Genomic DNA, 26285 nt, shown 5'->3' on the forward strand with positions numbered 1-26285 from the left:
CCGGAGACTGAGGCAGGAGAATCGCTTGAAACCGGGAGGCGCAGGTTGCAATGAGCCGAGATCACGCCACTGCACTCCAGCGTGGTGACAGAGCAAGACTCCGTCTCAAAAAAAGAAAAACAGATAGTTTAAACTTTTCATTTTGGTATCCAAAGCTTACTATAAACTTGTACCAACCTACTCCTAAAGGCTTATCCACTATATAGAATCTATTTTAGTCACACAGAAGTTATTATGCTCTGTATACACTGATTTCCCTCAATTCAAATCATATTTGCCATTCAAAGTCTAGCGCAAGGCCCAGCGCAGTGGCTCATGCCTGTTATCCCAGCACTTTGGGAGGCCGAGGCGGGTGGATCACAAGGTCAGGAGGTCGAGACTGTCCTGGCTAACGGTGAAACGCTGTCTCTACTAAAAAAAAAAAAAAATACAAAAAAAAATTAGCCGGGCATGGTGGCGGGCGCCTGTAGTCCCAGCTACTCAGGAGGCTGAGGCAGGAGAATGGCGTGAACCTGGGAGGCAGAGCTTGCAGTGAGCCAAGATAGCACCACTGCACTCCAGCCTGGGTGACAGAGGGAGACTCCATCTCAAAAACAAAAAACAAAGTGTAGCTTAAGCCAAATTTCCCCCTGAAAGTTCTCTTAGACTTGACTTTTTCACTTCTCAGTTCCTCCCAATCCTACCATGCTGACACTGTGCTTCAGCTCTGGATTTGATCTTGATATGGATTTGTCTCTGATTTAGCATGTGCATCCTACAATAGAAATGGACATCTTTGGCCAGGTGCAGTGGCTCACACCTGTAATCCCAGCACTTTGGCCGGGTGGATCACTTGAGGTTAGGAGTTTGAGACCAGCCTGGCCAACATGGCGAAACCCGATCTCTACTAAAAATACAAAAATTAGCTGGGCATGGTGGCAGGCACCTGTAATCCCAGCTACTCAGGAGACTGAGGCAAGAGAATTGCTTGAACCTGCAGAGGTTGCAGTGAGCTGAGATTGTGCCACTGGACTCCAGCCTGGGTGACAGAGGGAGACTCCGTCTCAAAAATAATAATAATAATAATAATATGTTCTAAATGAGTTAGTGCCCTTAATAGTACCATATTGCTAGGTGTGGTGGTGTGCACCTATAATCCCAGTTACTCAGGAGGCTGAGGTGGGAGGATAGCTTGAGCCTAGCAGGTTAACACAAGCCTGAGCGACATAATGAGACCCGTCTTTTTTTTTTTAATTTTTCTATTTTTTTAGTTAGCTCTTTTTTCTTTCTTTTCTTTTCTTTTTTTTGGAGACAGAGCCTTGCTGTGTTGCCAGGCTGGAGTGCTGTGGCACAATCTTGGCTCACTGCAACCTCCACCTCCCAGGTTCAAGGGATTCTCCTGCCTCAGCCTCCTGAGTAGCTGGGACTACAGGCACCCGCCACCACACCTGGCTAATTTTTTGTATTTTTAGTAGAGACGGGGTTTCACCATGTTAGCCAGGATAGTCTTTATCTCTTGACCTTGTGATCCGCCCACCTCGGCCTCCCAAAGTGCTGGGATTACAGGCGTGAGCCACCGCGCCCAGCAACTCTTTTTTTCTTTTTACGCCCAGCCAACTCATCATAATTTTTTTAATTATAATTTTTTAAATCTACCTTTTTTTTTTCCAAGACGGAGTTCGAGACCCACCTGGGCACTGTGGCAAGACCCCATCTCCACTAAAGATACAAAAATTAACTGGGCATGGTGGCATGCACTTGTAGTCCCAGCTACTCAGGAGGCTGAAATAGGAAGATTGCTTGAGCCCAGGAGATGGAAGCTGCAGTGGGCTGAGATTACACCACTCCACTCCATCCCAGGCAACAGAGTGTGACCCTGTCTTAAAAAAAAAAAAAATTCTTGTGAGTGGAAAATAAGCTAAATTTTAAATTTTCCTCTAAGCCATTCATAGGCACCTTCAAGGGAACCTCTTCATGCCTGTATACTTTGAAATGTTTTTTACTCTGTAATTTGGTTTAATTCACTTATTTACTGAAAAGTAACAGGTTTGAGCCCATGAGCAATTAGGAATAGATTGCAAGTCCCTTGATAATAAAGCAGTTTTCAGTCTGTCTTTAAAAATTAAGCTTGGGCCAGGCGCCGTGGCTCACGCCTGTAATCCCAGCACTTTGGGAGGCCAAGGTGGGCAGATCACGAGGTCAAGAGATCGTGACCATCCTTGCCAACATGTTTGAAGTGGATTTCAGAAGCAGAAAAAATAGGGAGCTTATTGTCTGGCTGATCGTTACAGAAGTACACAGTTCTGTCATTCCACTCTTGTCACTCAGACCCTTAACTACTCATGTTTATTTCACCAAGCTGAAGAAGTATACTACAGGTTGATGATCTGCATTCTGAAAATTGGAAATGCTTCAAAATCTAAAACTTTTTGAGCATTGACATGGCACTCAAAGGAAATGCTCACTGGAGCATTTTGGATTTTGGATTGGGATGCTCAACGAGTAAGTATATAAAGACGTTTCAAAAGTATTTCAGATTTCCAAAAGCTGAAAAAATCCCAAATCCAAAACACCTCTGGTCCCAAGCATTTCAGATAACACTCAGCCTGTACTATAAGCCACACTAAGTGGGGTAGAGGCCAGGCGTGGTGTCTTATACCTATAGTCCTAGCACTTTGGGAGGCTGAGGCAGGAGGATTGCTTGATCCCAGGAATTTGAGATCAGCCTGGGCAACACAGTGAGACCCCTCTCTATAAAAGCAGTTTTTAAATTAGGAGGGTGTGGTGGCACAAGCCTATAGTCCCAGCTACTGGGGAGGCTGAGGTAGAAGGATCACTTGAGCCCAGAAATTTGAGGCTGCATTAAGCTATGATCATGCCACTGCATTCCAGCCTTGGTGACAGAGTGATACGCCATCTCAAAAACATGGTATGGGGGCTCGGTGCTGAGGCTTATGCCTCCCAGCACTTTGGGAGGCTGAGATGGAGGGATCACTTGAGGCCAGAAGTTCAGCACCAGCCTGGCCAACAGCAAAACCCTGTCTCTACAATAAAAAGAAAAATAGAAAAAATAAACATGGTGGTGGGGACAGGAAGCCTGTTGTTCATTTCTAGGCTCCTTCCCAGTATTTATACTCAGATTCATGCTGTTGCCTGCAAAAAAGGTTGGCCCCCAGTTGCCTCTGGATAATATGATTTAGAAAATTTGCTCTGGCAGCTTGCAGACAATTGCTGCCGTTAGTAATTGTACAAAAATACATGGCTGGGCGCAGTGGCTCACACCTGTAATCCCAGCATTTTGGGAGGCCAAGGTGGGCAGATCACTTGAGGTCAGGAGGTCGAGACCAGCCTGGTCAATACGGTGAAACCCCATCTCCACTAAAAGTGAAAAACAAAAAATTAGACTTGATGATGTGCGCATGTAATCCCAGCTACTTGGGAGGCTGAGGCACAAGAATCTAACCTTGGAGGTGGAGTTTGCAGTGAGTTGAGGTCACACCACTGCACTCCAGCCTGGGCAGCAGAGCTGGATTCTGTCTCAAAACAACAACAGGCCAGGCACGGTGGCTCAAGCCTGTAATCTCAGCACTTTGGGAGGCTGAGACGGGCGGATCACAAGGTCAGGAGATCGAGACTATCCTGGCTAACATGGTGAAACCCCGTCTCTACTAAAAAATACAAAAAACTAGCCAGGTGTGGTGGCAGGCGCCTGTAGTCCCAGCTACTCAGGAGGCTGAGGCAGGAGAATGGCGTGAACCCGAGAGGCGGAGCTTGCAGTGAGCGAGATCTGGCCACTGCACTCCAGCCCGGGCGACAGAGCAAGACTCCGTCTCAAAAAAAAAAAAAAGAAAGGCTGATTTAGAGTTCTTAGAGGTTTTTTTTGTTCTTTTTTTTTGTTTTTTGTTTTCTGAGACAGGGTCTTGCTCTGTCACCCAGGCTGGAGTGCAGTGGCGCGATCTTGGCTCATTACAACCTCCACCTCCCACGTTCAAGAGATTCTCATGCCTCAGCCTCCTGAGTAGCTGGGATTACAGGAATGCACCACCAGGCCCAGCTAATTTTTGTATTTTTAGTAAAGACAGGGTTTCACCAGGTTGGCCAGGCTGGAGTTTCTTCATTTAATTTTTCTTTATTTATTTGTTTTCTTTGTTTTTAGAGACAGAGTCTCACTATGCTGCTTAGGCTGGTCTCAAACTCCTGGGCTGAAGCAATCTTCCTGCCTTGGCGTCCCAAAGTATTGCGATTACAGGCATGAGCCACTGTGCCTGGCTGGTTTATTTTCTAAAGAAAAGTTACCCTGGAGGATCACTTGAGGCCAGGAGTTTAAGACCAGCCTGGGCACCACAGTGAGACACCGTATCTGTTAAAAAATAAAAAGTAAAGCCACCCTGTTCACTAAATTGGCAAAAGATTAGGACTAGCAAGAATTAAAACTCACAGAACATTAGGGTGAGAAAGAATCTGAGAAATAATCTAGTCTGCTCCTGCCATTCTAGGATTATAGAAGCAAGCCCAGACAGGTTGAGTGATATGTCCATCCTGGTGGCAAAGCCAAAACTAAAACCTTATTCCCAGGTCAGTGCAGAGCCACTCAGGATCTCATAAATCAGTTTTGTGTTTTCTGTACCATACTGGCCCTCTATTAGCCTCTCCCTGGATCTCACTGATACCTTGAGAGTGCAAAAAAAGCAATTGTTCGTTACATTTATCAAAGTGGTGGTATCCATTGGCATCAACATTTGCATTTAGGACAAAGTTATCTTTGGCACCTTTGAACTTGCTAAGACTATCAAGTGTGAAGTTTGTATTGTGCCTCAGCTGCATCTTCCAACCATAATGATTTTTTAAAAAATAATTTTATTGGATAGGTGTGATGGCTTATGTGTGTAATCCCATTACTTTGGGAGGCTGAGGTGGGAGGATTGCTTGAGCCCAGGAGTTTTGAGAACAAGCTGGGCAACCCAGAGAGACCTCCACCACAAAAAATAAACAAAATCAGGCGGGTGTGGTGGTGCATGCCTGTAGTTCCAGTTACTCATGGGGCTGAGGTGGAAGGATTGCCTAGGCCCAGGAGGTCATAGCTGTAGTGAGCCAAGATCACACCATTGCACTTCAGCCTGGGCGACAGAGCAAGACCCTGTCTCAATAAATAAATAAATGAAATGAAATGTTTCAATTCAATAAATGATAAATGCTTCAGTGTGGCTTTCACAAACATTTTGCCTAAGAAGTTGTTTATTAGCATTAAATACATTGTGTGTCTATTATGTGTGAGGCACTGGAGATAACATGAGAAACAGACACAGTTTCTAGGCTTATGGAGCTTATAGTGTAGTCACTTGTTCACTGTATGTTCTCAAACCAAAAGATGCTAGAATCACATTTGCAGAAAAACCTCAGGAAAACACAACATACACAAAGGAGCAATGCAGTATCAACTTCACTACATGATAAAGATACCATAGGCCAAAATTGTATTGTACATGGAAATGATGTTTGGGTTTTGTTTTTTTGTTTGTTTTTGTTTGTTTACCATTGTAAAAGTAATACATCACCACATATACATTATGGACACACACATGCATTTGAAAAGCATTAACAATTGACCTGAATAAATATATAAAGAACTATTAAAACTCAGCAGTAAGAAAACAGCTAAAAAACGGGTGAAATATTTGATCTGACACCTTGAAGACAATACAAGAATGGCAAACTGGCCGGGGGTGGTGGCTCACACCTGTAATCCCAGCACTTTGGGAAGCCAAGACGGGTGGATCACCTGAGGTCAGGAGTTCGACACCAGCCTGGCCAACATGGCGAAACTCCGTCTCTACTAAAAATACAAAAATAAGCCGGTTGTGGTGGTGCACATCTATAGTCCCATCTACTCAGGAGGCTGAGGCAGGAAAATCACGTGAAACTGGGAGGCGGAGGTTGCAGTGAGCTGAGATCATACCACTGCACTCCAGCCTGGGTGACAGAGTAAGACTCTGTCTCAAAAAAAAAAAAAAAAAGAATGGCAAACAAAATACAACAGATTTTTTAATGTTCATAAGCATGATGAGTGGGTTTTCATGTTCATGTGTGAGGTGTGCCTCCCTCAAACCTTGTTATGATGTCAACACATTGCCTATCTGATGAGAAGTAAAAAAAAACAACAGTGAAAAGGCAGTTTACAGAATGGGAGAAAACATTTGCAAATCATACATCCAATAAGGACCTCAATAGCAAGGAAACAATTTTAAAATGGACAAAGGACCTAAGTAGACATTTCTCAACAGAAGACATTAAATGGCCAAAAGATAAGTGTTGGTGAGGATGTGGAGAAAATGGAACCCTCCCAGGCTCTTGGTGGGAATGTGTATTAGTACAGCGATTATGGCAAACAGTATGGAGGTTCCTCGAAAAACTAAAAATAGAATTACCATATGATCCAGCAATCTCACTTCTGGGTATATGTATACAGGAAATGAAAATCAGTATTTTGAAGAGATAGCTGCACTCCCATGTTCATTGCAGCACTATTCACAATAGCCACATTATGGAATCAAGTGTCCATTGCCAGATGAATGCATAAAGAAAATGAGGCCCAGGTGTGGTGGCTCATGCCTTTAATCCTAGCACTTTGGGGGGCCAAGGTGGGCGGATCACCTGAGGTCAGGAATTTGAGACCAGCCTGGCCAACATGGTGAAACCCCGTCTCTACTAAAAATACAAAATTAGCCGGGTGTGGTGGTCGGCACCTGTAATCCCAGCTACTCTGGAGGCTGAGGCAGGAGAATTGCCTGAATCCAGGAGGCAGAGGTTGCAGTGAACCAAGATCACACCACTGCACTCCTGCTTGGGCAACAAGAGCGAAACTCTGTCTCAAAAAAAAGGAAAAAGAGAAAAGAATATATGCGTGTTCTCACTTATATGTGGAAGTGTATGTTCTCACTTATATGTGGAATTTTTTTGGTTTTTTGAGACGGAGTCTCACTCTGTTGCCAAGAACGAAACTCCGTCTCAATAAGTAAATAAATAAATAAATAAATAAAAATTAAATAAGTTGAACTCACAAAAGCAGAGAGTAGAATGGTAGTTACCAGAGTCAGGGGTTTGAGATGAAATAGGGAGATATTGGTCAAAAAGTATGAGGCACCCTTTTGGTTGGGAGGAGTATATTCTGGAGATCTGTTATACAGCATGAAGACTATAGTTAATAATGTATATTTGAAAATTGCTAAGAGTGTAGTTTGTTTGTTTGTTTGTTTGTTTTTAGACAGGGTCTTGCTCTGTCACCAGGCTGGAGTGCAGTGGTGCAATCTTGACTCACTGCAACCTCCGCCTCCTGGGTGACAGAGCAGGAGCACTGTCATCTTGGACAAACACCACCACTTTAAGTTCCAGCTCCCTTTCTAGCCTCATACATTTCAAGGAAATCACTTCTCTTCTAGCTATAAGCAGCCAGAAAGAGCAGACAGTAAAACACAGATAAGATAGCTCGGGCACAGAGGGAGGTGGGGATAAAGTCTCTTGGGTGACTGCCAAACTTCACCCTCATACAATGTGCCCCAGTAAAACAGTGGGCCTTAATAAGCACATTCCTTTCCCTCAGGTGCACTAAGATAGGGAAGCTAAAAGCAGACTCGGGGGATATGCCCGCAGCTGCAGAAAGATGTACAAGAACAGACACAACTCTCCCTCCTAGATAAGCACAACAAAGAAACACAGAAGCAGTCCAAGTATCTGATAAACTCTCCAACCCTGAATCCTTAAAAACTCTCAGTATGTAAGATTGTGCAGCTTCTGACCTAACTTGCTCAGAAATCCCTCCCAGGTTTGAAATAAACCTGTTGACTGTCAAGCCACCCTTCGTGTTTCTCTCCTTTTTCTTTAATTCTTACACTGGGTTCAAGCGATTCTCCTGCCTCAGCCCCCTGAGTAGCTGAGACTACAGCACCCACCACCATGCCTGGCTAATTTTTGTATTTTTAGTAGAGATAGGGTTTCGCCATGTTGGCCAGGCTGGTCTTGAACTCCTGACCTCAGATGATCTGCATGCCTTGGCCTCCCAAAGTACGGGGATTACAGGCATGAGCTACTGTACCCAGCCAAGAGAATAGATCTTAAATATTCTCACCACAAAAAAAACTGAGGTGATAGATATGTTAGCTTGATTAAAAATTTTTTTTTTTTAATTTTTAATTTTTTTACAAAATAGAGATACGGTCTACTATATTGCCCAGGCTGGTCTTGAACTCTGGGCTCAAGCGATCCTCCCACCTGGGTCTCCCAAAATGGTGGGATAACAGACGTGAGCCGCTGCACTTGGCCAGCTTGATTATTTTTTAATGGCAAACAAGCTCATGAAAAGATGTTCAACATTGTTAGTTACTAGAGAATTACAAATTAAACCTCAATAATATACCACTATACATCTATTAGAATGGCTAAAAAAATTTTATTTTAAAGAACGAAACCCCAGGCTGGGCGTGGTGGCTCAAGCCTGTAATCCCAGCACTTTGGGAGGCCAAGGCGAGCGGATCACAAGGTCAGGAGATCGAGACCATCCTGGCTAACACAGTGAAACCCCATCTCTACTAAAAATACAAAAAATTAGCTAGGTGTGATGGTGGGCGCCTGTAGTCCCAGCTACTTGGGAGGCTGAGGTAGGAGAATGGCATGAACCCAGGAGGCGGAGCTTGCAGTGAGCCGAGATCATGCCACTGCACTCCAGCCTAAGCGGCAGAGGGAGACTCCATCTCAAAAAAAAGAACAAAACCTCAAATCTGATAATACTAACTGTAGACAAGAATGTGGAGCAACTGGAACAGTCATACATTGCTGGTGAGAATGCAAAATGATACAACCGCTCTGGGGAAACAGGTTAGCAATTTCTCATGAAGTTAAACATGTGCTTCCCATTTGACCTAGCAATCTCCTAGGTGATTCTCACCCAAGAGAAACGAAACTTAAGTTTGCAAGAAACCTGTACACAAATGTATACAGCAACTTTATAATTGCTAAAAACTGGAAACAAACCAATATCTTACAGTTGGTAAGTAGATAGTGTGTTATATCCTTGGCAATAAAAATAAGTTGTTATATACTACAACTTGGATGAATCTCAAATGCATTATGCTAAGTGAAAAAAAGCCAAACTCAAAAGGCTACATATGATATGATTTTGTTGTGTAACATTCAGGAAAGGCAAAACTATAGGGACAGAACACAGACAGATCAGTGGTTGCCAGGGATTAAGAGTGGGAGCAGGGTTTGACCATGAAGGAGTTTTGGGGGTGACAAGATATTCTTTTTTTTTTTTGATACAGAGTCTCGCTTTGTCACCCAGGCTGGAGTGCAGTGGCACGATCTCGATATCGGCTCACTGCAAAAACTGGAAACAAAGGAAGTAAATATGACAACATGCTAATTACATATGAGATTGTCAGTATTTGCTTTATTATTGTACTTGTATTTTTTAATTAGTTGACATACAAACAAGACAAAATATATCTCCCTTAGAGAAAATTTAGAAAAGACAGAAAAGGAGATAGAAAAAGTCACCAGTTGTCTTTTATTTATTTATTTATTTATTTATTGAGACAGAGTCTCGCTGTGTCACCCAGGCTGCAGTGCAGTGGTGCCATCTCCACTCACTGCAAGCTCCGCCTCCCGGGTTCACTCCATTCTCCCGCCTCAGCCTCCAGAGTAGCTGGGACTACAGGTGCCCGCCACCATGCCTGGCTAATTTTGTTTTTGTATTTTTAGTAGAGACGGGGTTTTGCCATGTTAGCCAGGATGGTCTTGATCTCCTGACGTCATGATCCGCCCGCCTCGGCCTCCCAAAGTGCTGGGATTACAGGCGAGGGCCACCGCGCCTGGCCCACCAGTTGTCTTTAGACATTGTATTTTTTATTATTTTCTACATGTCTTTTTGCACAATGAAAAGTGTACCGTAAGAACAATTGTGCCTGTGGTTTTACTTAGTATATTCTAAACTTGTTTCCTTTGCAATTTTTTTTTTTTTTTTGAGACAGTCTTGCTCTGTTACCCAGGCTAAAGTGCAGTGTTGCAATCACAGTTCACTGCAGGCTTGACCTTCCGAGCTCAGGTGATCCTCCAGCGTCAGCCTCCTGAGCAGCTGGGACTATAGGTGCACCCGTGCCTGGCTAATTTTTTGTATTTTTTGTAGAGACAGGATTTCATCATGTTGCCCAGGCTAGTGTTGAACTCCTGAGCTCAAGTGATCTGCCCACCTCAGCCTCCCACAATGCTGGGATAATAGCATTTGTAATCCCCTTCCTCTTAAATGATCTTTGAAACATATTTGCAATCTCAAAGCCTGCATTTATCTAAACAACTGTTTTCATTTTAGGGATGTAGGCATTTCTGTAATATTAAACTGGTATATTTCACCTCGCTATCATGGGAGTACAACTGAGGGGATGTTTGCCTGAATCTTGTGAATTATGATGGCTCTGAGTCGTTGTAATTTGATTAACAGAAGTCTTACTTTGGGGTTTATTTTATTTTTATTATTTATTTATTTATTTTTTGAGATGGAGTCTCACTCTGTCGCCCATGCTGGAGTGCAGTAGTGCTATCTGGGATCACTGCAACCTCCACCTCCCGGGTTTAAGTGATTCTCCTGCCTCAGCCTCCCGAGTAGCTGGGACTACAGGTACGGGCCACCATGCCGGCTAATTTTTTGTATTTTTAGTAGAGACGGGATTTCACCACGTTGGTCAGGCTGGTCGTGAACTCCTGACCTCAAGTGATCTGCTCACCTTGGCCTCTCAAAGTGCTAGGATTACAGGCATGAGCCACCACGTCTAGCCTACTTTGGGATTTTTCTCTACAACATTTTCATGTTGCTAATGTAGCTGGGGGTCCAGCATCACTGCTGGTCACTTAATCCTGCTAGAGGCCACCAGGATACACCATCTCTTTGTAGTAAGCTGTTAAGGAGAGCCCTAGGCAAAATTGTTTAGGTTCATGGTGTCAGTGCTTTTGTGGAGATGTCCAGCTCCTGAGGTTCACTCGTACTGTCATTTTTCCCTAAGGCATCAGATGATGAACCTCTCTGACCCAGCATTCTGACTACACTACCCTTTTCACATTCTTTTTTTTCTTTTTTTTTGAGACAGGGTCTGGTTCTGTTTCCCAGGCTGGAGTGCCCTGGTATGATCACAGCTCACTGCAGCCTCGACCTCCCGGGCTCAAGTGATCCTCCTGCTTCAGCCTCCTGAGTAGCTGAGACTACAGGTGCATGCCACCATTCCTGGCTGATTTTTTCATTTTTTATAGAGACAGGGCCTTGCTATGTTGCCCAGGCTGGTTTCAAACTCCTGGACTCAAGTGATCTATCTCCCTTGGGCTCCTGAAGTCTTGTGATTACAGGCATATGGTGCCTGGCCTTCACTTTCTTATATACCCTTCTGTTTCCTTAGCTGCGAAATGGAGATAATGACATAGCCTTAATTCATGTGGGATGCTTAGCACAGTGCCTGGCACTTGATAGACTTTCTCTTTTTTTTTTTTTTGAGACGGAGTCTTGCTCTGCCACCCAGGCTGGAGTGCAGTGGCCGGATCTCAGCTCACTGCAAGCTCCGCCTCCCGGGTTTATGCCATTCTCCTGCCTCAGCCTCCCAAGTAGCTGGGACTACAGGCGCCCGCCTCGTCGCCTGGCTAGTTTTTTGTATTTTTAAGTTGAGACAGGGTTTCACCGTATTAGCCAGGATGGTCTCGATCTCCTGACCTCGTGATCCGCCCGTCTCGGCCTCCCAAAGTGCTGGGATTACAGGCTTGAGCCACCGCGCCCGGCCAGACTTTTTCTTTCTACTTGAAATTTATTTTTGAGCTGGGCACAGTGGCTGACACCTGTAATCCCAGCACTTTCGAAAACCAAGGCAGGCAGATTACCTGAGGTCAGGAGTTCGAGACCAGCCTGGCAAACATGGTGAAACCCCGTCTCTACTAAAAATACAAAAATTACCTGGGTGTGGTGGCACACACCTGTTATCCCAGCTACTCCAGAGGCTGAGGCACGAGAATCGCTTGAACTCAGTAGACAGAGGTTGCAGTGAGCTGAGATCAAGCCACTGCACTCCAGCCTGGGTGATAAAGTGAGAGTGTCTTAAAAATATATATTTTTAACTAATATAAAACTCTCTGAATCCTTCTTTTTCTGAGCTGCGTCTCCACCTGAGTCCATCCCACATCATTGAACATTTAATTACACAGAATTGTGTACCATCTTCCTTGACCCCCAGATCTTTAGCCTTCTATAGTACCCTGTGTCTCTTTTTGTTGTACGAGTCACAGTTGCAATTTTTTTTTCTTTGAGACAGAGTCTCATTCTGTCACCCAGGCTGGAGTGCAGTGGCACTCACTGCAACCTCCGCCTCCTGGGTTCAAGCAGTTCTCCTGCCGCAGCCTCCTAAGTAGCTGGGATTACATGCCTGCACCATGACGCCAGGCTAAGTTTTGTATTTTTAGTAGAGATGGGGTTTCACCATGTTGGTCAGGCTGGTCTCGAACTCCTGACCTCCTGATCAGCCCGCTTCGGCCTCCCAAAGTGCTGGGATTACAGGTGTGAGCCACCGCACCCGGCCATAGTTGCAATTTTATTTGTGTGATTGATTGCCGTATGACCCTTTTATCGAAGTACAGTGAAGACAGGAAACATGACCGATTTTTACAATATTTTCAACACTTACCATAGGTGGTACATAGTAAGGCCTTAATAAATATTTGTAAAATGAACAAAGGTCAGGAGTGTTTATGTTTGTAGTTTTAATTGCCCTAAAGTAAATATCTTATTTGCCAATTTCCACCAGAGTGCTCTGCACATAGTAGGTCTAATTATTTTTCCCTCTTTACTAATCACCCATGCCTTGTAAAAATTCAGTTAGCTGACTTTTTGCAGTTTACAAGCGTGATGACTGGGTGTTCCCGTGTGTGTGAGATGTGCCACCCTGGAACCTTTTTAGTACGGCGGCACATTGCGCGTCTGACATGAAGAAAAAAAAATTCAGTTAGTTGGCTAGGAACGGTGGCTAAGGCCTGTAATCCCTGCACTTTGAGAGGCCAAGGCAGGAGGATCACTTGAACCCAGGAGTTCCAGACCAGCCTAGGCAACATAGCGAGACTCCGTCTCAAACAACAAATAAAAATAATTAGTCGGGCATGGTGGTGCGCGCCTGTAGTACCAACTGCTCTGGAGGCTGAGGCGGGGGGATCGCTTGAGCAAGGGAGGTCAAAGCTGCAGTGGGCCAAGCTCGCGCCACTGCACTCCAGCCTGGGCGACAGAGTGAGACCCTGTCTCAAAAAAAAAACACCAAAAACCAAACCTCAGAGGAGCGAAAAAAAAATTTATAGTGGAAATACAGTAACGAGTTGGCCTAGGCTCGTCTTCGTTCCTCCTCCGCCTCCGCTGAGCCTCTGCCTCCGTTAGAACGGCCACTGGTGCTGGAGGATCCTTTTGCGCACGCGCACTTGCCGGCTATTTCCTCGAGCGGGTTCCATCCTCTACCCAGCGCGCGCGAAGACTACGGAGGTCGACTCGGGAGCGAGCACGCAGCTCCGCCCCGCGTCCGGCCGGCGAATCCCGCGGCGTCCAGCCCGGGTGGTCTGGGCCGCGGAGGGAATGCCCCGGAGGGCGGAGAACTGGGACGAGGCCGAGGCAGGCGCGGAGGAAGCAGGCGCCGAAGAGTACGGCCCTGAAGAGGACGGCCGGGAGGAGTCCGGCGCCGAGGAGTCCGGCCCGGAAGGGTCCGGCCCGGAGGAACTGGGCGCCGAGGAGGAGATGGAGGCAGGGCGGCCGCGGCCCGTGCTGCGCTCGGTGAACTCGCGTGAGCCCTCCCAGGTCATCTTCTGCAACCGCAGCCCGCGCGTGGTGCTGCCCGTATGGCTCAACTTCGACGGCGAGCCGCAGCCCTACCCAACGCTGCCGCCTGGCACGGGTCGCCGCATCCACAGCTACCGAGGTACGGGCCCGGCCCTGAGGCCTGACCCAGCAGGGACGATAGCACGGTCTGCTGAAGGCCCTCAACCGCTCCGGGGTGCATTTTGCAGACGGGGAACTGAGGCCCCTTGAGGCGGGACTGATCCAGGGTGACGCTGCTCGCAAGCGTCAGAGCATTCTTTTTTTTTTTTTATTTCCGAGAGGGAGTCTCACTCTGTCACCCAGGCTGGAGTGCAGTGGCGCGATCTCGACTCACTGCAGCCTCCGCCTCCCGAGTTCAAGCGATTCTCCTGCCTCAGCCCCCTGAGTTGCTGGGATTACAGGCGCGCGCCACCACGCCCAGCTTATTTTTGTATTTTTAGTAGAGACGGGATTTCACCATGTTGATCAGGCTGGTCTCGAACTACTGACTTCGTGATCCGCCCGCCTCGGCCTCCCAAAGTGTTGGGATTATGGGCGTGAGCCGCCGCGCCCTGCCCAGAGCATTCTTTATAAGGCTGAATAGTTTGCATTTGAAGGTGGCTCCCCTCACCCCCCGCCCCACGTGTATTTTCCCCTAAAAGAAAAGCTCGGCCGGGCGCAGTGGCTCAAGCCTGTAATCCCAGCACTTTGGGAGGCCGAGACAGGCAGATCACGAGGTCAGGAGATCGAGACCATCCTGGCTAACACGGCGAAACCACGTCTCTACTAAAAACTACAAAAAACTAGCCGGGCGAGGTGGCGGACTCCTGTAGTCCCAGCTACTCAGGAGGCTGAGGCAGGAGAATGGCGTGAACCCGGGAGGCAGAGCTTGCAGTGAGCTGAGATCCGGCCACTGCACTCCAACCTGGGCGACAGAGTGAGACTCCGTCTCACACAAAAAAGAAAAGCTCCATCCTTAACATCCCATCTGTTCAGTCCTGATGACTCCAGTGGGCCAGTTGTGCGCAGTCTCTGCCCTCATGGAGAACATATTCCTCCTGGGGAGACAGACAGATGCATTAACTGACAGGAATAAGCTTAGGGTCATGTTGGCGCCGGAAGAGCCGAGCGTGTGTGACGTGGGAGCTTGACCTACCTGCCTGCTCGGAGTTGGAGGGGTTATGGTTGTGTGGTTTCAGTTAAGGAGCGCTTCCCAGAGAAGGAAGGGAGCAGGAAGGAGTAGGAGCTACCCAATCCTAGGTAGGAGGTTCTAGACATGAGTGCGTTGAGACCTGGAGTCTTGGGAGAGGAAATTCAAAAGATGATTTTACCCCCTAGGAATATGGAGGCATTGAAATTTTTTTTTTTTTTGAGACGGGAGTCTTGCCCTCCAAGCTGGAGTGCAGTGGCCCAAGCTAGAATGCAGTGACGCAAGCTAGAATGCAGTGGCACAATTGCGGCTCATTGCAACATCCGCCACCTGGGGTCAAGTGGTTCTCTTGCCTCAGCCTCCGGAGGAGCGGTGATTAGAGGTGTGTGCCACCAAGCCTGGCTAATGTTTTTTTTAGTAGAGATGGGTGTTTCGTCATTTTGGCCAGGCTGGTCTCGATCTCCTGACCTCAGATGATCGACCTGCCTTGGCCTCCCAAAGTGCTGAGATTACAGGTGTGAGCCACTGCGCCCAGCCCTTTGAAAGTTTTTCTATATATATACATTTATATATATATATATGAGGTGGAGTCTGGATCTGTCACCAGACTGGAGTGCTGTTGCGCAATCTTGGCTCACTGCAGCCTCCCAATGCAACCTCCCGACTCCCTGGTTCAAGCGATTCTCCTGCCTCAGCCTCCCGAGTAGCTGGGATTACAGGAGCTTCAAGTATGTGCTCTTTGCTTACTGTCTTATACCTTGAGCATGTCACTTGCCCTCTCAGACCTGTTTTCTCATCTGTAAATGGATCTGTTGTGAGGACTGACTGAGATAATGTTACTAGAAGGGCTTTGTATGATATTTAAGCAGAGTGAGAGGCAAGCTTTTTAGCTTTTTGTGTAGGTCAGGGGAAATGGAGAAAATAGGTGCCCTGACTCAGACCAGTGTAGCTCTTTTTTTTTTTTTTGGAGATGGAGTCTTGCTCTGTTGCCCAGGCTGGAGGGCAGTGGCGTGATCTCAGCTCATTGCAAGCTCCACCTCCCTGGTTCATGCCGTTCTCCTGCCTCAGCCTCCTAAGTAGCTGGGGCTACAAGCACTCGCTACCACACCCGGCTAATTTTTTTGTATTTTTAGTAGAGACGAGGTTTCACCGCGTTAGCCAGGATGGTCTTGATCTCCTGACCTCGTGATCCGCCCGCCTCGGCCTCCTAAAGTGCTGGGATTACAGGCGTGAGCCACCGCGCCCGGCCACCAGTATGGCTCTTTAACAACCTTTGCTTGTCCTGATAGGTCACCTTTGGCTCTTCAGAGATGCAGGGACACACGATGGGCTTCTGGTTAACCAAACTGAATTATTTGTGCCATCTCTCAATGTTGACGGACAGCCTATTTTTGCCAATATCACACTGCCAGGTACTGATGTTCAGTTTTACTTTTTAAAAAGATAAGGTTGTTTATTGTGGATAGGCCACTTGAAAAATTAAGCCCAGTCCTTAATTTTTGCCTGATGTCAGGCAAGGTATCCAATCTTTTTGTATCCTATTCTCTACCATAAATAAAATGGAACTGATGTATTTGTATGTTCTGTGTTAAAGATGTTATGGTGTCTCAAAACCACTTTGGGCTCTTAAGAGACAAGCGAAATTAAAGTATCACATCATAGGTTAGTTTTGTAGAATTGTAAAATTATGAATGCCTTTTGTTTCCCTGGCCGAATTGTGCCCTGGAGCTCCAGGAGAACAATGTGTAGAGCATGAGATATTTTGGCTTATTTGTTGTTGACTTCTAATTTTTTTTATTTTTTTTGAGATGGAATCTCGTTGTGTTAGCTAGGGTGGAGTACAGTGGCGCAGTCTCGGCTCACTGCAACCTCCGCCTACTGGGTTCCAGCGATTCTCCTGTCTCAACCTCCTGAGTAGCTGGGACTACAGGCGTGTGCCACCCACCCCACTAATTTTTTGTGTTTTTAGTAGGGACAGGGTTTCACTATGTTAGCAGGATGGTCTCCATCTCCTGACCTCATGATCTGTCTGCCTCAGCCCCCAAAGTGCTGGGATTTACAGGTGTCAGCCGCAGCCCCCGGCCTGTGTATTTTTATTTTTATTTTTTATTTATTTGAGACGGAGGAGTCTCGCTCTGTCGCCCACGCTGGAGCGCAGTGGCACGATGTTGGCTCACTGCAAGCTCCGCTTCCTGGGTTCGTGCCATTCTCCTCCCTCAGCCTCCCCGGTAGCTGGGACTACAGGCGCCCGCTACCATGCCTGGCTAATTTTTTTTGTATTTTTTAGTAGACATGGGGTTTCACCATGTTAGCCAGGATGGTCTCGTTCTCCTGACCTTGTGATCTACCCGCTTTGGCTTCCCAAAGTGTTGGGATTACAGGCGTGAGCCACTGCGCCTGGCCTATGTTTTTTTTTTTTTTTTTGAAACGGAGTCTGGCTCTGTCGCCCAGGCTGGAGTGCAGTGGCCGGATCTCAGCTCACTGCAAGCTCTGCCTACTGGGTTCCAGCGATTCTCCTGTCTCAACCTCCTGAGTAGCTGGGACTACAGGCGCCCGCCACCTCGCCTGGCTAGTTTTTTGTATTTTTTTAGTAGAGACGGGGTTTCACCGTGTTCGCCAGGATGGTCTCGATCAACTGACCTCGTGATCCTCCCGTCTCGGCCTCCCAAAGTGCTGGGATTACAGGCTTGAGCCACCGTGCCCGGCCGGCCTGTGTATTTTTAATTTAACACAATCAAGCTCACAGTGCCAATCAGAGGTGTATTTATTTTTGTTTTTATTTTTAGAGAGTCTCACAGTGTCATCCAGGCTGGAGTGCAGTGGTATGATTTCGGCTCACTGCAACCTCTGCATCCCAGGTAAAAGTGATTCTCCTGCCTCAGCCTCCTGGGTAGCTGAGGTTATAGGCGCCTGCCACCACACCTGGCTAATTTTTGTATTTTTAGTAGAGACGTGGTTACACCATGTTTGCCAGGCTGATCTTGAACTCCTGACCTCAGGTGATCCATCCACCTCAGCCTCCCAAAGTGCTGGGATTACAGGCGTGAGAGCCACCGTGTCCGACCTGTTTTTTTTTTAATCATTGAAGATTAGTATAATACTTCGCTATTTGTTTGAAGCTCAGATGATTTTATCAGGGTACACCCTAATAAACTGATGTTCCTGTGGGTAAAAAAACTCACTAAAGACCAGCAATGTGTGGTGGCTCATGCCTGTAATCATGCCTGTAATTCCAGCACTTAGGGAGGCTGTGGCGGGAGGGTTGCTTGAGGCCAGGAGTTCTTGACCAGCCTGGACAACAAAGTGAGACCCCAGCTCTACAAAAAAAATTTTTTTAAATTACCTGGCTATCTTAGCGTGTGCCTGTAGTCGCAGCTGTTTGGGAGGCTGAGGTGGGAGGATCCCTTGAGCCCAGGAGTTCGAGGCTGCAGTGAGCCATGATCACACCACTGCACTCCAGCCCAGGTGACAGAGTGAGACCCTGTCTCAAAAAAGAAAACAACAACAACAACCCACAAACCCCCCCCCAAATACATGGGTTTCATAGGATTCAAATTAATATGTGTGCATAGATTCTGTTTTAAGGAAGTAGATATATAAAAATGAGCATTGCTGAGTTAACATTTGGTAAATTTGCCTTATAGAATACCCTTAAGGAGTACGTTTCCAGTGAGTGTAAAATAGGAATTGGGATACCCAATTCAGTTGTACTAGATTTTCTAAGTACACATTGTTTTGGTTATGTGTTTTGTGACTACCACCCCAAAACTAATAACCATCTTTTTTTTTTTTTTTGGTGACAGAGTCTCACTGTGTCACCCAGGCTGGAGTGCAGTGGCGTGTGATCTTGGCTCACTGCTACCTCTGCCTCTTGGGTTCAAGCAATTCTCTTGCTTCAGCAGCTGGGACTACAGGTGTGCACCACCAAGCCTGGCTAATTGTTTGCATTTTAGTGGAGACTGGGGTTTCACCATGTTGACCAGGCTGATCTTGAACTGCTGAGCTCAGGCAATCTGCCTGTCTCAGCCTCCTAAAGTGCTAGGATTACAGATGTGAGCCACCGTAGTTGGCCCACCATTTTATTTGTTCAAAATTCTGTAGTCCAGGCTGGGCTCAGCTAGGCGGTTACTCTGCTGGTGGTAGTCATTGGTATGGCTGTCTTTTGCTGGCAGCTGGGGGCTGGACCTGTCCCTCTTTTTTTTTTTTTTTTCTTTTTTCTTTTTTTTTGAGATGGGTTCTCACTCTGTCACCCAGGTTGGAGTACAGTGTCATGATCTCAGCTCACTGCAGCCTCTGCCTCCAGGGCTCAAATGATCCTCCCACCTCAGCCTCCCCAGTCGCTGGGACCACAGGCACGTGCCACCATGCCTGGGTAATTTTTTGTATATTTTATAGAGACGGAGTTTCGCCATGTTGCCCAGGCTGGTCTCGAACTCCTGAGCTCAGGCGATGCACTCACGTCAGCCTCCCAAAGTGCTGGGATCACGGGCATGAACCACCATGCCTGGCCAGGGCCTGTTCTTCTTTATGTGGTCTCTCTAGCACGGTAGCTCAGGTCTTTCAAAAGTATAAAAGCAGAAGTTGACAGGCCTTTTTAAGGCTTTTACCCAGAATTGCAGCGTCGCTTCATCCACATTCAGTTAGTTAAAGCAGTCACAAGCCCAGCCCATTTCAAGGTGAAATTACTACCATGAGGTGTCCATAGGGGGCCATCAGTATAACACACTGCCACATACGTGCACTCATTTTTTTTCTGTAACCTAAAGTGAGATCCATCAGTAGTAAAGGTAGCTGTTGGCAAAGCCTCTTGCTCATTCCTTGTACTGAGACCCTAGTCTGCCACTGAGGATTTGGTTTTTGCTCTTCCAGTGTATACTCTGAAAGAACGATGCCTCCAGGTTGTCCGGAGCCTAGTCAGGCCTGAGAATTACAGGAGACTGGACATTGTCAGGTCGCTCTACGAAGATCTGGAAGACCACCCAAATGTGCAGAAAGACCTGGAGCGACTGACGCAGGAGCACATTGCAAATCAACGGATGGGAGATTGATGATTTCTGTTGAAATGTACACTCTTTCATCTCAGCTTTTGATGGTACTGATGAGTCTTGCTCTACATACAGGACTGGTTCCTTACTCAGTTTCAAAAGGTCTCATTCTCAGAGTAAAATAGGCACCATTGCTTAAAAGAAGGTTAACTGAGTTAACTAGGCATTGTGATGTTTAGGGGCAAATATCACAAAATGTAATTTAATGCCTGCCCATTAGAGAAGTATTTATCAGGAGAAGGTGGTGGCATTTTTGCCTCCTAGTAAGTCAGGACAGCTTGCGTGTAAGGAGGTTTGTATAAGTAATTCAGTGTGAATTGCAGCATATCGTTTAATTTTAAGAAGGCAGTGGCATCTGCTTTTAATGGATATATAATACATTCATTCTACATCCATAATGGTTGGTGACTTATCTGCCTCCTGTTTTGGGAAGACTGAGGCATCCTTGAGGCAGGGACAAGTCTTTGTCCTCTTTGAGACCCCAGTGCCTGCACATCATGAGCCTTCAGTCAGGGTTTGTCAGAGGAACAAACCAGGGGACGCTTTGTTAGAAAGTGCTTAGAAGTTCTGCCTCTATTTTTGTTTGGGGGTGGGAGAGGGGACCTTAAAATGTATACAGTGAACAAATGTCTTAAAGGGAATCATTTTTATAGGAAGCACTTTTTAAATTTTCTAAGTTGTGCACTTTTCTTGGTCCACTCTTGTTGAAGTGCTGTTTTATTACCATTTCTAAACTAGAATTACTTTCTATAGTTGTGATAATAGCATTTTTGTAACTTGACAGCTGCATAGAAAATAGGAGAAAATCTGCATGTTTGATTCTAGTATTAATGGGCAAATAAGGTTTTGCTAAATGTGAGTATTTCTGTTCTTTTTTGTAAATATGGGACATTCCTGATTGATTTGGGTGTTTTGTTTTGTTTTGTTTTGTTTTTTTGAGACGGAGTCTCGCTCTTGTCACCTGAGCTGGAGTGCAGTGGCGCCATCTCGGCTCACTGCAACCTCTGTTTCTTGGGTTCATGTGATTCTCCTGCCTCAGCCTCCTGAGTAGCTAGGATTATAGGCGCCTGCCACTTCGCCTGGCTAATTTTTGTACTTTTAGTAGAGACAGGGTTTTGCCATGTTGGCCAGGCTGGTTTCAAACTCCTGACCTCAGGTGATCCGCCCACCTCAGCCTCACAGAATGCTGGGATTACAGGCGTGTGAGCCACCGTGCCTGGCTGATTCAGCATTTTTCATCAGGCAGGACCAGGTGGCACTTCCACCTCCAACTTCTGGTCCTACCAGTGGATTCATGGAGTAGCCTGGAATGTTTCATAGTTTTCTAAATGTACAAACTCTTATAGGCTAGACTTAAATTCATTAACTCAAATTCAATACTTCTATCAGACTCAGTTTTTTGTAACTAATGGCTTTTTTTTTTCCAATTTTTATTCTGTTCCTCCCCTAATAGCTTTTAAAAAAATATCCCCAGTAGAGAAACATTTGGAAAAGACAGAAAACTAAAAAGGAAGAAAAAAGATCCCTATTAGATACACTTCTTAAACACAGCCACATTAACAGTTTCCTTTCAGCCTTTTTAGGGCATATATTGGTTGATTTTTACATAGTTGAGATTGTACTGTTTATACAGTTTTATACCCTACTTTTTCATTTAACTTTGTAACTTAACTATTTCTCTATATTGTTATAAGCTTTTCACAAACATTAGTGTAGTCTTCCTTTTATAATTAATGTTTGGGGGTATTTCTTGGAATCTTTTAATTCCTTATCCTAGCCTTTGGGCACAATTCCTGTGCTCAAAAATGAGAGTGGTGGCTGGCGTGCTGGCTCACGCCTGTAACCCCAGTGCTTTGGGAAGCCAAGGAAGAGGATTGCTTGAGCCCAGAACTTCAAGATGAGCCTGGGCTCATAGTGAGACCCCATCTATACAAAAAAATTTTTAAAAATTAGTGTGGCGGCACACATCTGTAATCCTAGCTACTTGGCAGGCTGAGGTGAGAAGATCATTTGAGTTTAGGAATTGGAGGCTGCAGTGAGCCATGAGTACGCCACTGCACTCCAGCCTGGGGGACAGAGCAAGACCCTGGCTCAAAAAAAAAAAAAAAAAAAAATCAGGCCAAGCATGGTGGCTCATGCCTGTAATCCCAGCACTTTGGGAAGTCGAGATGGGCAGATCACCTGAGGTCAGGAGTTCAAGACCAGCCTGGCCAACATGGTGAAACCCTGTTTCTGCTAAAAATACAAGAATTAGCCAGGTGTGGTGACGCACGCCTGTAATCCCAGCTACTCAGGAGGCTGAGGCAGGAGAATTGTTTGAACCCAGGAGGCGAAGGTTGCAGTGAGCTGATATCACACTGTTGCACTCTAGCCTGGGTGACACAGCGATACTCTCTCAAAAAAAAAAAAAAAAATTCAAATCAGAGTGAAGTGAATGAGACACTCCACAGTTTTCCTTCTACTGCAAATTTCAACTGATTTTAGCCCCTTCTTTCAACATTCAGCAAATAGTCTTTTTTTTTTTTTCTTTGAGATAGAGTCTTGCTCTGTTGCCCAGGCTGGAGTGCAGTGGCGTGATCTCTGCTCACTGCAAGCTCCACCTCCTGGCTTTAAGCGATTCTCCTGGCTCACCCTCCTGAGTAGCTGGGATTACAGGTGCCTGTCACCATGCCCGGCTAATTTTGTATTTTTAGTGGAGATGGAGTTTCACCATGTTGGCCAGGATGGTCTTGATCTCCTGACCTCGTGATCCACCCACCTCAGTCTTCCAAAGTGCTGGGATTACAGGCGTGAGCCCCCGCGTCCAGCCGGCCTTTTTTTAAACCTTTGTATCAAAATGATAGTTCATGTTCCTCTTGTTAAAACATGCAGGCCGAGCACGGTGGCTCATGCCTGTAATCTCAGCATCCTGGGAGGCCGAGGCAGATGGATCACCTGAGGTCAGGAGTTCAAGACCATCCTAGCCAACATGGTAAAACCTTATCTGTACTTAAAATACAAAAATTGCCAGGTGCAGTGGTTCACACCTGTAATCCCAGCACTTTGGGAGGCCGAGGCGGGCATATCAGGAGGTCAGGAAATCGAGACCATCCTGGCTAACACGGTGAAACCCTGTCTCTACTGAAAAATAGAAAACATTAGATGGGCGTGGTGGTGAGCGCCTGTAGTCCCAGGTACTCGGGAGGCTGAGGCAGGAGAATGGCCTGAACCCAGAAGGCAGAGCTTGCAATGAGCCGAGATCATGCCACTGCACTCCAGCCTGGGCAACAGAGTGAGACACTGTCTCAAAAAGGAAAACAAAACAAAACAAAAATTATCCGGACATGGAGACGGGCACCTGTAATCCCAGCTACTCGGTAGGCTGAGGCAGGCGAATCTCTTGAACGTGGGAGGTGGAGGTTGCAGTGAGCCAAGATCACACCATTACACTCCAGCCTGGGCAACAAGAGTGAAATTCCATCTCAAAAAACAAACAAACAAACAAACAAAAAAAAAACCCATGCAGTTTGAGTACTGTGTTTTTGGTGTTGTCCAAGGAAAATTAAAAACCTGTAGCGTGAATAATATATGTTTTTCATTTGAAATCTTGTGAATGTATTAAATATATAGCTCTTAAGAGATTGTGAAGTTCCTATTTTAAGTTTTTTTTTTTTTTTTTTTAAAGCTGTTCTTTAATACATTAAATGGTGCTGAGTAAAGGAAATAGGCAAGGTGTGTTGTGTGGTGTTTTAACCAGGCACTTCTCTCTCAGAGAGTTTTGAAACCTGTTTACATAAAGGCCCAGGATGAGAAGGAGATCCAGACATAAGCCACCAGCCTCATTCCAAGTCTCTTCTCTTTCCAACCCTGGATTTTCTTTTTTACTTAACATTGTTTATTTTAGCTTTATTTTTCTTATAAAAGAAATGTATCACTATACAAAATTAAACACTACAGAAAAATATTAAGAAGAAAAACATTCACTTCAGAAACAAAGTTTTTTCCCATGAAAACAGAACCCAAAAAGGTAAGTGGTTAATATTTCATCAGCAGTTAATTATGTTGAGAATAAGGCCAGGTGAGGTGGCCCACGCCTGTAATCCCAGCACTTTGGGAGGCCAAGGCGGGCAGATCATCTGAGGTCAGGAGTTCGAGACCAGCTTGGCCAACATGGTGAAACCCTATCTCTACTAAAAATGAAAAAAAACTTAGCTGGGTGTGGTGGCATGTGCCTATAATCCCAGCTATTCAGGAGGCTGAGGCAGGAGAATTGCTTGAACCTGGGAGGCAGAGGTTGCAGTGAGCCGAGATTGCACCATTGCACTCTAGCCTGGGCGACAAGAGTGAAACTCTGTCTCAAAAAAAAAAAAAAAAAAAAAAAAAAAAAAAAAAATATATATATATATATATATATGTTGAGAATACAACAGTGAGGGCATGTGCTAGAAATCAGTGCATTAAGGATATGAAATAGATACCAGTGTTTTACACAGTGTGTGAACACCAGTGTGAACTTTTCGGATACTTTCACCCTGGGTCTCTGTGTCCCATTCTTAGCACCTCAGTCCCACTCTCTGCTAGTCATAGGCTTCCTGATACCCCTTCAATACAGATTGAGTATCCCTAGTCCAAAAATTCCAAATCCAAAGTGCTAAAAAATCCTAAAGTTTCTGAGTCCTGACGTGACTCCACAAGTGGAAAATTCCACATGTGAGTACTTTTTTTTTTTTTTGAGACGGAGTCTCGCTCTGTCGCCCAGGCTGGAGTGCAGTGGCCGGATCTCGGCTCATTGCAAGCTCCGCCTCCCGGGTTTACGCCATTCTCCTGCCTCAGCCTCCCGAGTAGCTGGGACTACAGGCGCCCGCCACCTCGCCCGGCTAGTTTTTTGTATTTTTTTTTTTAGTAGAGACGGGGTTTCACCATGTTAGCCAGGATGGTCTCGATCTCCTGACCTCGTGATCCACCCGCCTCGGCCTCCCAAAGTGCTGGGATTACAGGCTTGAGCCACCGCGCCCGGCCCACATGTGAGTACTTAACGCAAACTTCATTTCATGTGCAAAACTATGAAAAATATTGCTCAAAATTACCTTTACCCTGTGTCTATAAGGTGTATATGAAACCGGTGTTATGATGTATATGTTTTCTGTTTTTGTTCCTGGCTCATAACTCCCATAGCCCTTGTTATGGATGTGAGCCACCTTGCCTGGTTAATTTTTAAGTTTTTTTGTAGAGATGGGGTCTTGCTGTGTTGCCCAGGCTGGTCTTGAACTCCTGGGCTCAAGCGATCCTCCCACCTTGGCCTCCCAAAGCCCTGATATTACAGCCCTCATTTCAGAAAAGGTCCCACCCCATACCCTGGGGGAAGGAATGGTGACATAAAGCCTCGTTAAAACCCATGAGGACAGTAGAGAGCATCAGGATAGCTGAACTTGTAGAGGTTCCTGGAAGGTGGTTTGTCCAGGGAGGGGACAGAAGCTCTGTGCCCCTTACCCTATGCCTTGGTCTATGCATTTCTTCATCTGTATCCTTTGTTATATCCCTTATGATAAACCGGGTAGGCTGGGCGTGGTGGCTCACACATACAATCCCAGCACTTTGGGAGGCTGAGGTAGGAGGATTGCTTGAGCCCAGGAGTTCAAGACCAGCCTGGACATCATAGTGAGATCCTGTCTCTACTAGGAAAAAAATAATAATAATAACCAGGAGTGGTGGCGCATGCCTGCAGTCCCAGCTGTTCAGTTTGCACTCCAACCTGGGTGACAGAGCAAGACACTGTCTTGAAAAAAAAAACTGGTAAACATTTTTCACTGAGTTTTGTTAGCCACTCCCGCAAATTAAACCCAAAGAGAGGGTGGTGGGAACCCTAACTTGAAGCTGGTTGGTCAGAAGTTCTGGAGCCCTAGACTTGTACTGGTGTGGGAGTGGGGGCAGTCTTGAGGACTGAGCCCTTAACCTGCAGGATCTGATATTATTTCCAGAAAGATTGTGTCGGAAGTGAATTAGAGGCTACCTAGTTGGTGTTCACTGCAGAATTGATTGCTTGCTTGCTCCTGGGAAGAAATCTACACATTTGGACACAAAAGTGTTCTGGGTTGATATTGTGTTAGTGTGGAATCTAGAGGAAAAACAGTTTGAGAGTTTTTCTGAAACAGGTAATGAATTTCATCTTTAGACTTGGGTCCCATCCTCAAGATATCTCATTATATATATGCACATATTTCAAAATACAAAAACATCTGAAAATGGAAACACCTCCAGCCCCAAGCATTTCCAATGAGAG

General features: G+C 45.9%; 1 protein-coding gene and 2 non-coding genes across 4 annotated transcripts; all 3 read left to right on the forward strand.

The window, feature by feature from the left end:
* Positions 1–6016: 6016 nt before the first annotated feature.
* LOC117084728 lies at positions 6017–6119 on the forward strand. The gene has a single exon (XR_004437629.1). It is a non-coding gene; the product is annotated as a small nucleolar RNA U13 (small nucleolar RNA).
* Positions 6120–12880: 6761 nt separating this feature from the next.
* Positions 12881–12982, forward strand: LOC117084736. Its single transcript, XR_004437638.1, has one exon. It is a non-coding gene; the product is annotated as a small nucleolar RNA U13 (small nucleolar RNA).
* A 422-nt stretch (positions 12983–13404) lies between these two features.
* VHL (von Hippel-Lindau tumor suppressor) lies at positions 13405–23731 on the forward strand. Of its 2 annotated transcripts, XM_033210649.1 has the most exons (3): positions 13405–13952; positions 16271–16393; positions 19851–23731. In XM_033210649.1, exons 1-3 carry the CDS (start codon positions 13613–13615, stop codon positions 20027–20029), a joined length of 642 nt encoding a protein of 213 aa, XP_033066540.1. In that variant the 5' UTR covers positions 13405–13612; the 3' UTR covers positions 20030–23731. The 2 variants fall into 2 exon arrangements, with proteins under 2 accessions (XP_033066540.1, XP_033066541.1); XM_033210650.1 differs by lacking the exon at positions 16271–16393 and having other exon boundaries at positions 13477–13952.
* Positions 23732–26285: the final 2554 nt, after the last annotated feature.

Source organism: Trachypithecus francoisi, unplaced genomic scaffold (genome assembly GCF_009764315.1).
Source record: "Trachypithecus francoisi isolate TF-2019V2 unplaced genomic scaffold, Tfra_2.0 Lachesis_group0, whole genome shotgun sequence".
Lineage (NCBI taxonomy): Eukaryota > Metazoa > Chordata > Mammalia > Primates > Cercopithecidae > Trachypithecus > Trachypithecus francoisi.

What these genes read in the sequence shown, in the direction of transcription:
- VHL (XM_033210649.1), top strand. Translation starts at nt 13,613, where the DNA reads ATGCCCCGGAGGGCGGAGAACTGGGACGAGGCCGAGGCAGGCGCGGAG. An exon ending in CCGCATCCACAGCTACCGAG is followed by an intron (nt 13,953 to 16,270) that starts GTACGGGCCCGG and finishes TTGTCCTGATAG; the next exon opens with GTCACCTTTGGCTCTTCAGA. An exon ending in TGCCAATATCACACTGCCAG is followed by an intron (nt 16,394 to 19,850) that starts GTACTGATGTTC and finishes TTGCTCTTCCAG; the next exon opens with TGTATACTCTGAAAGAACGA.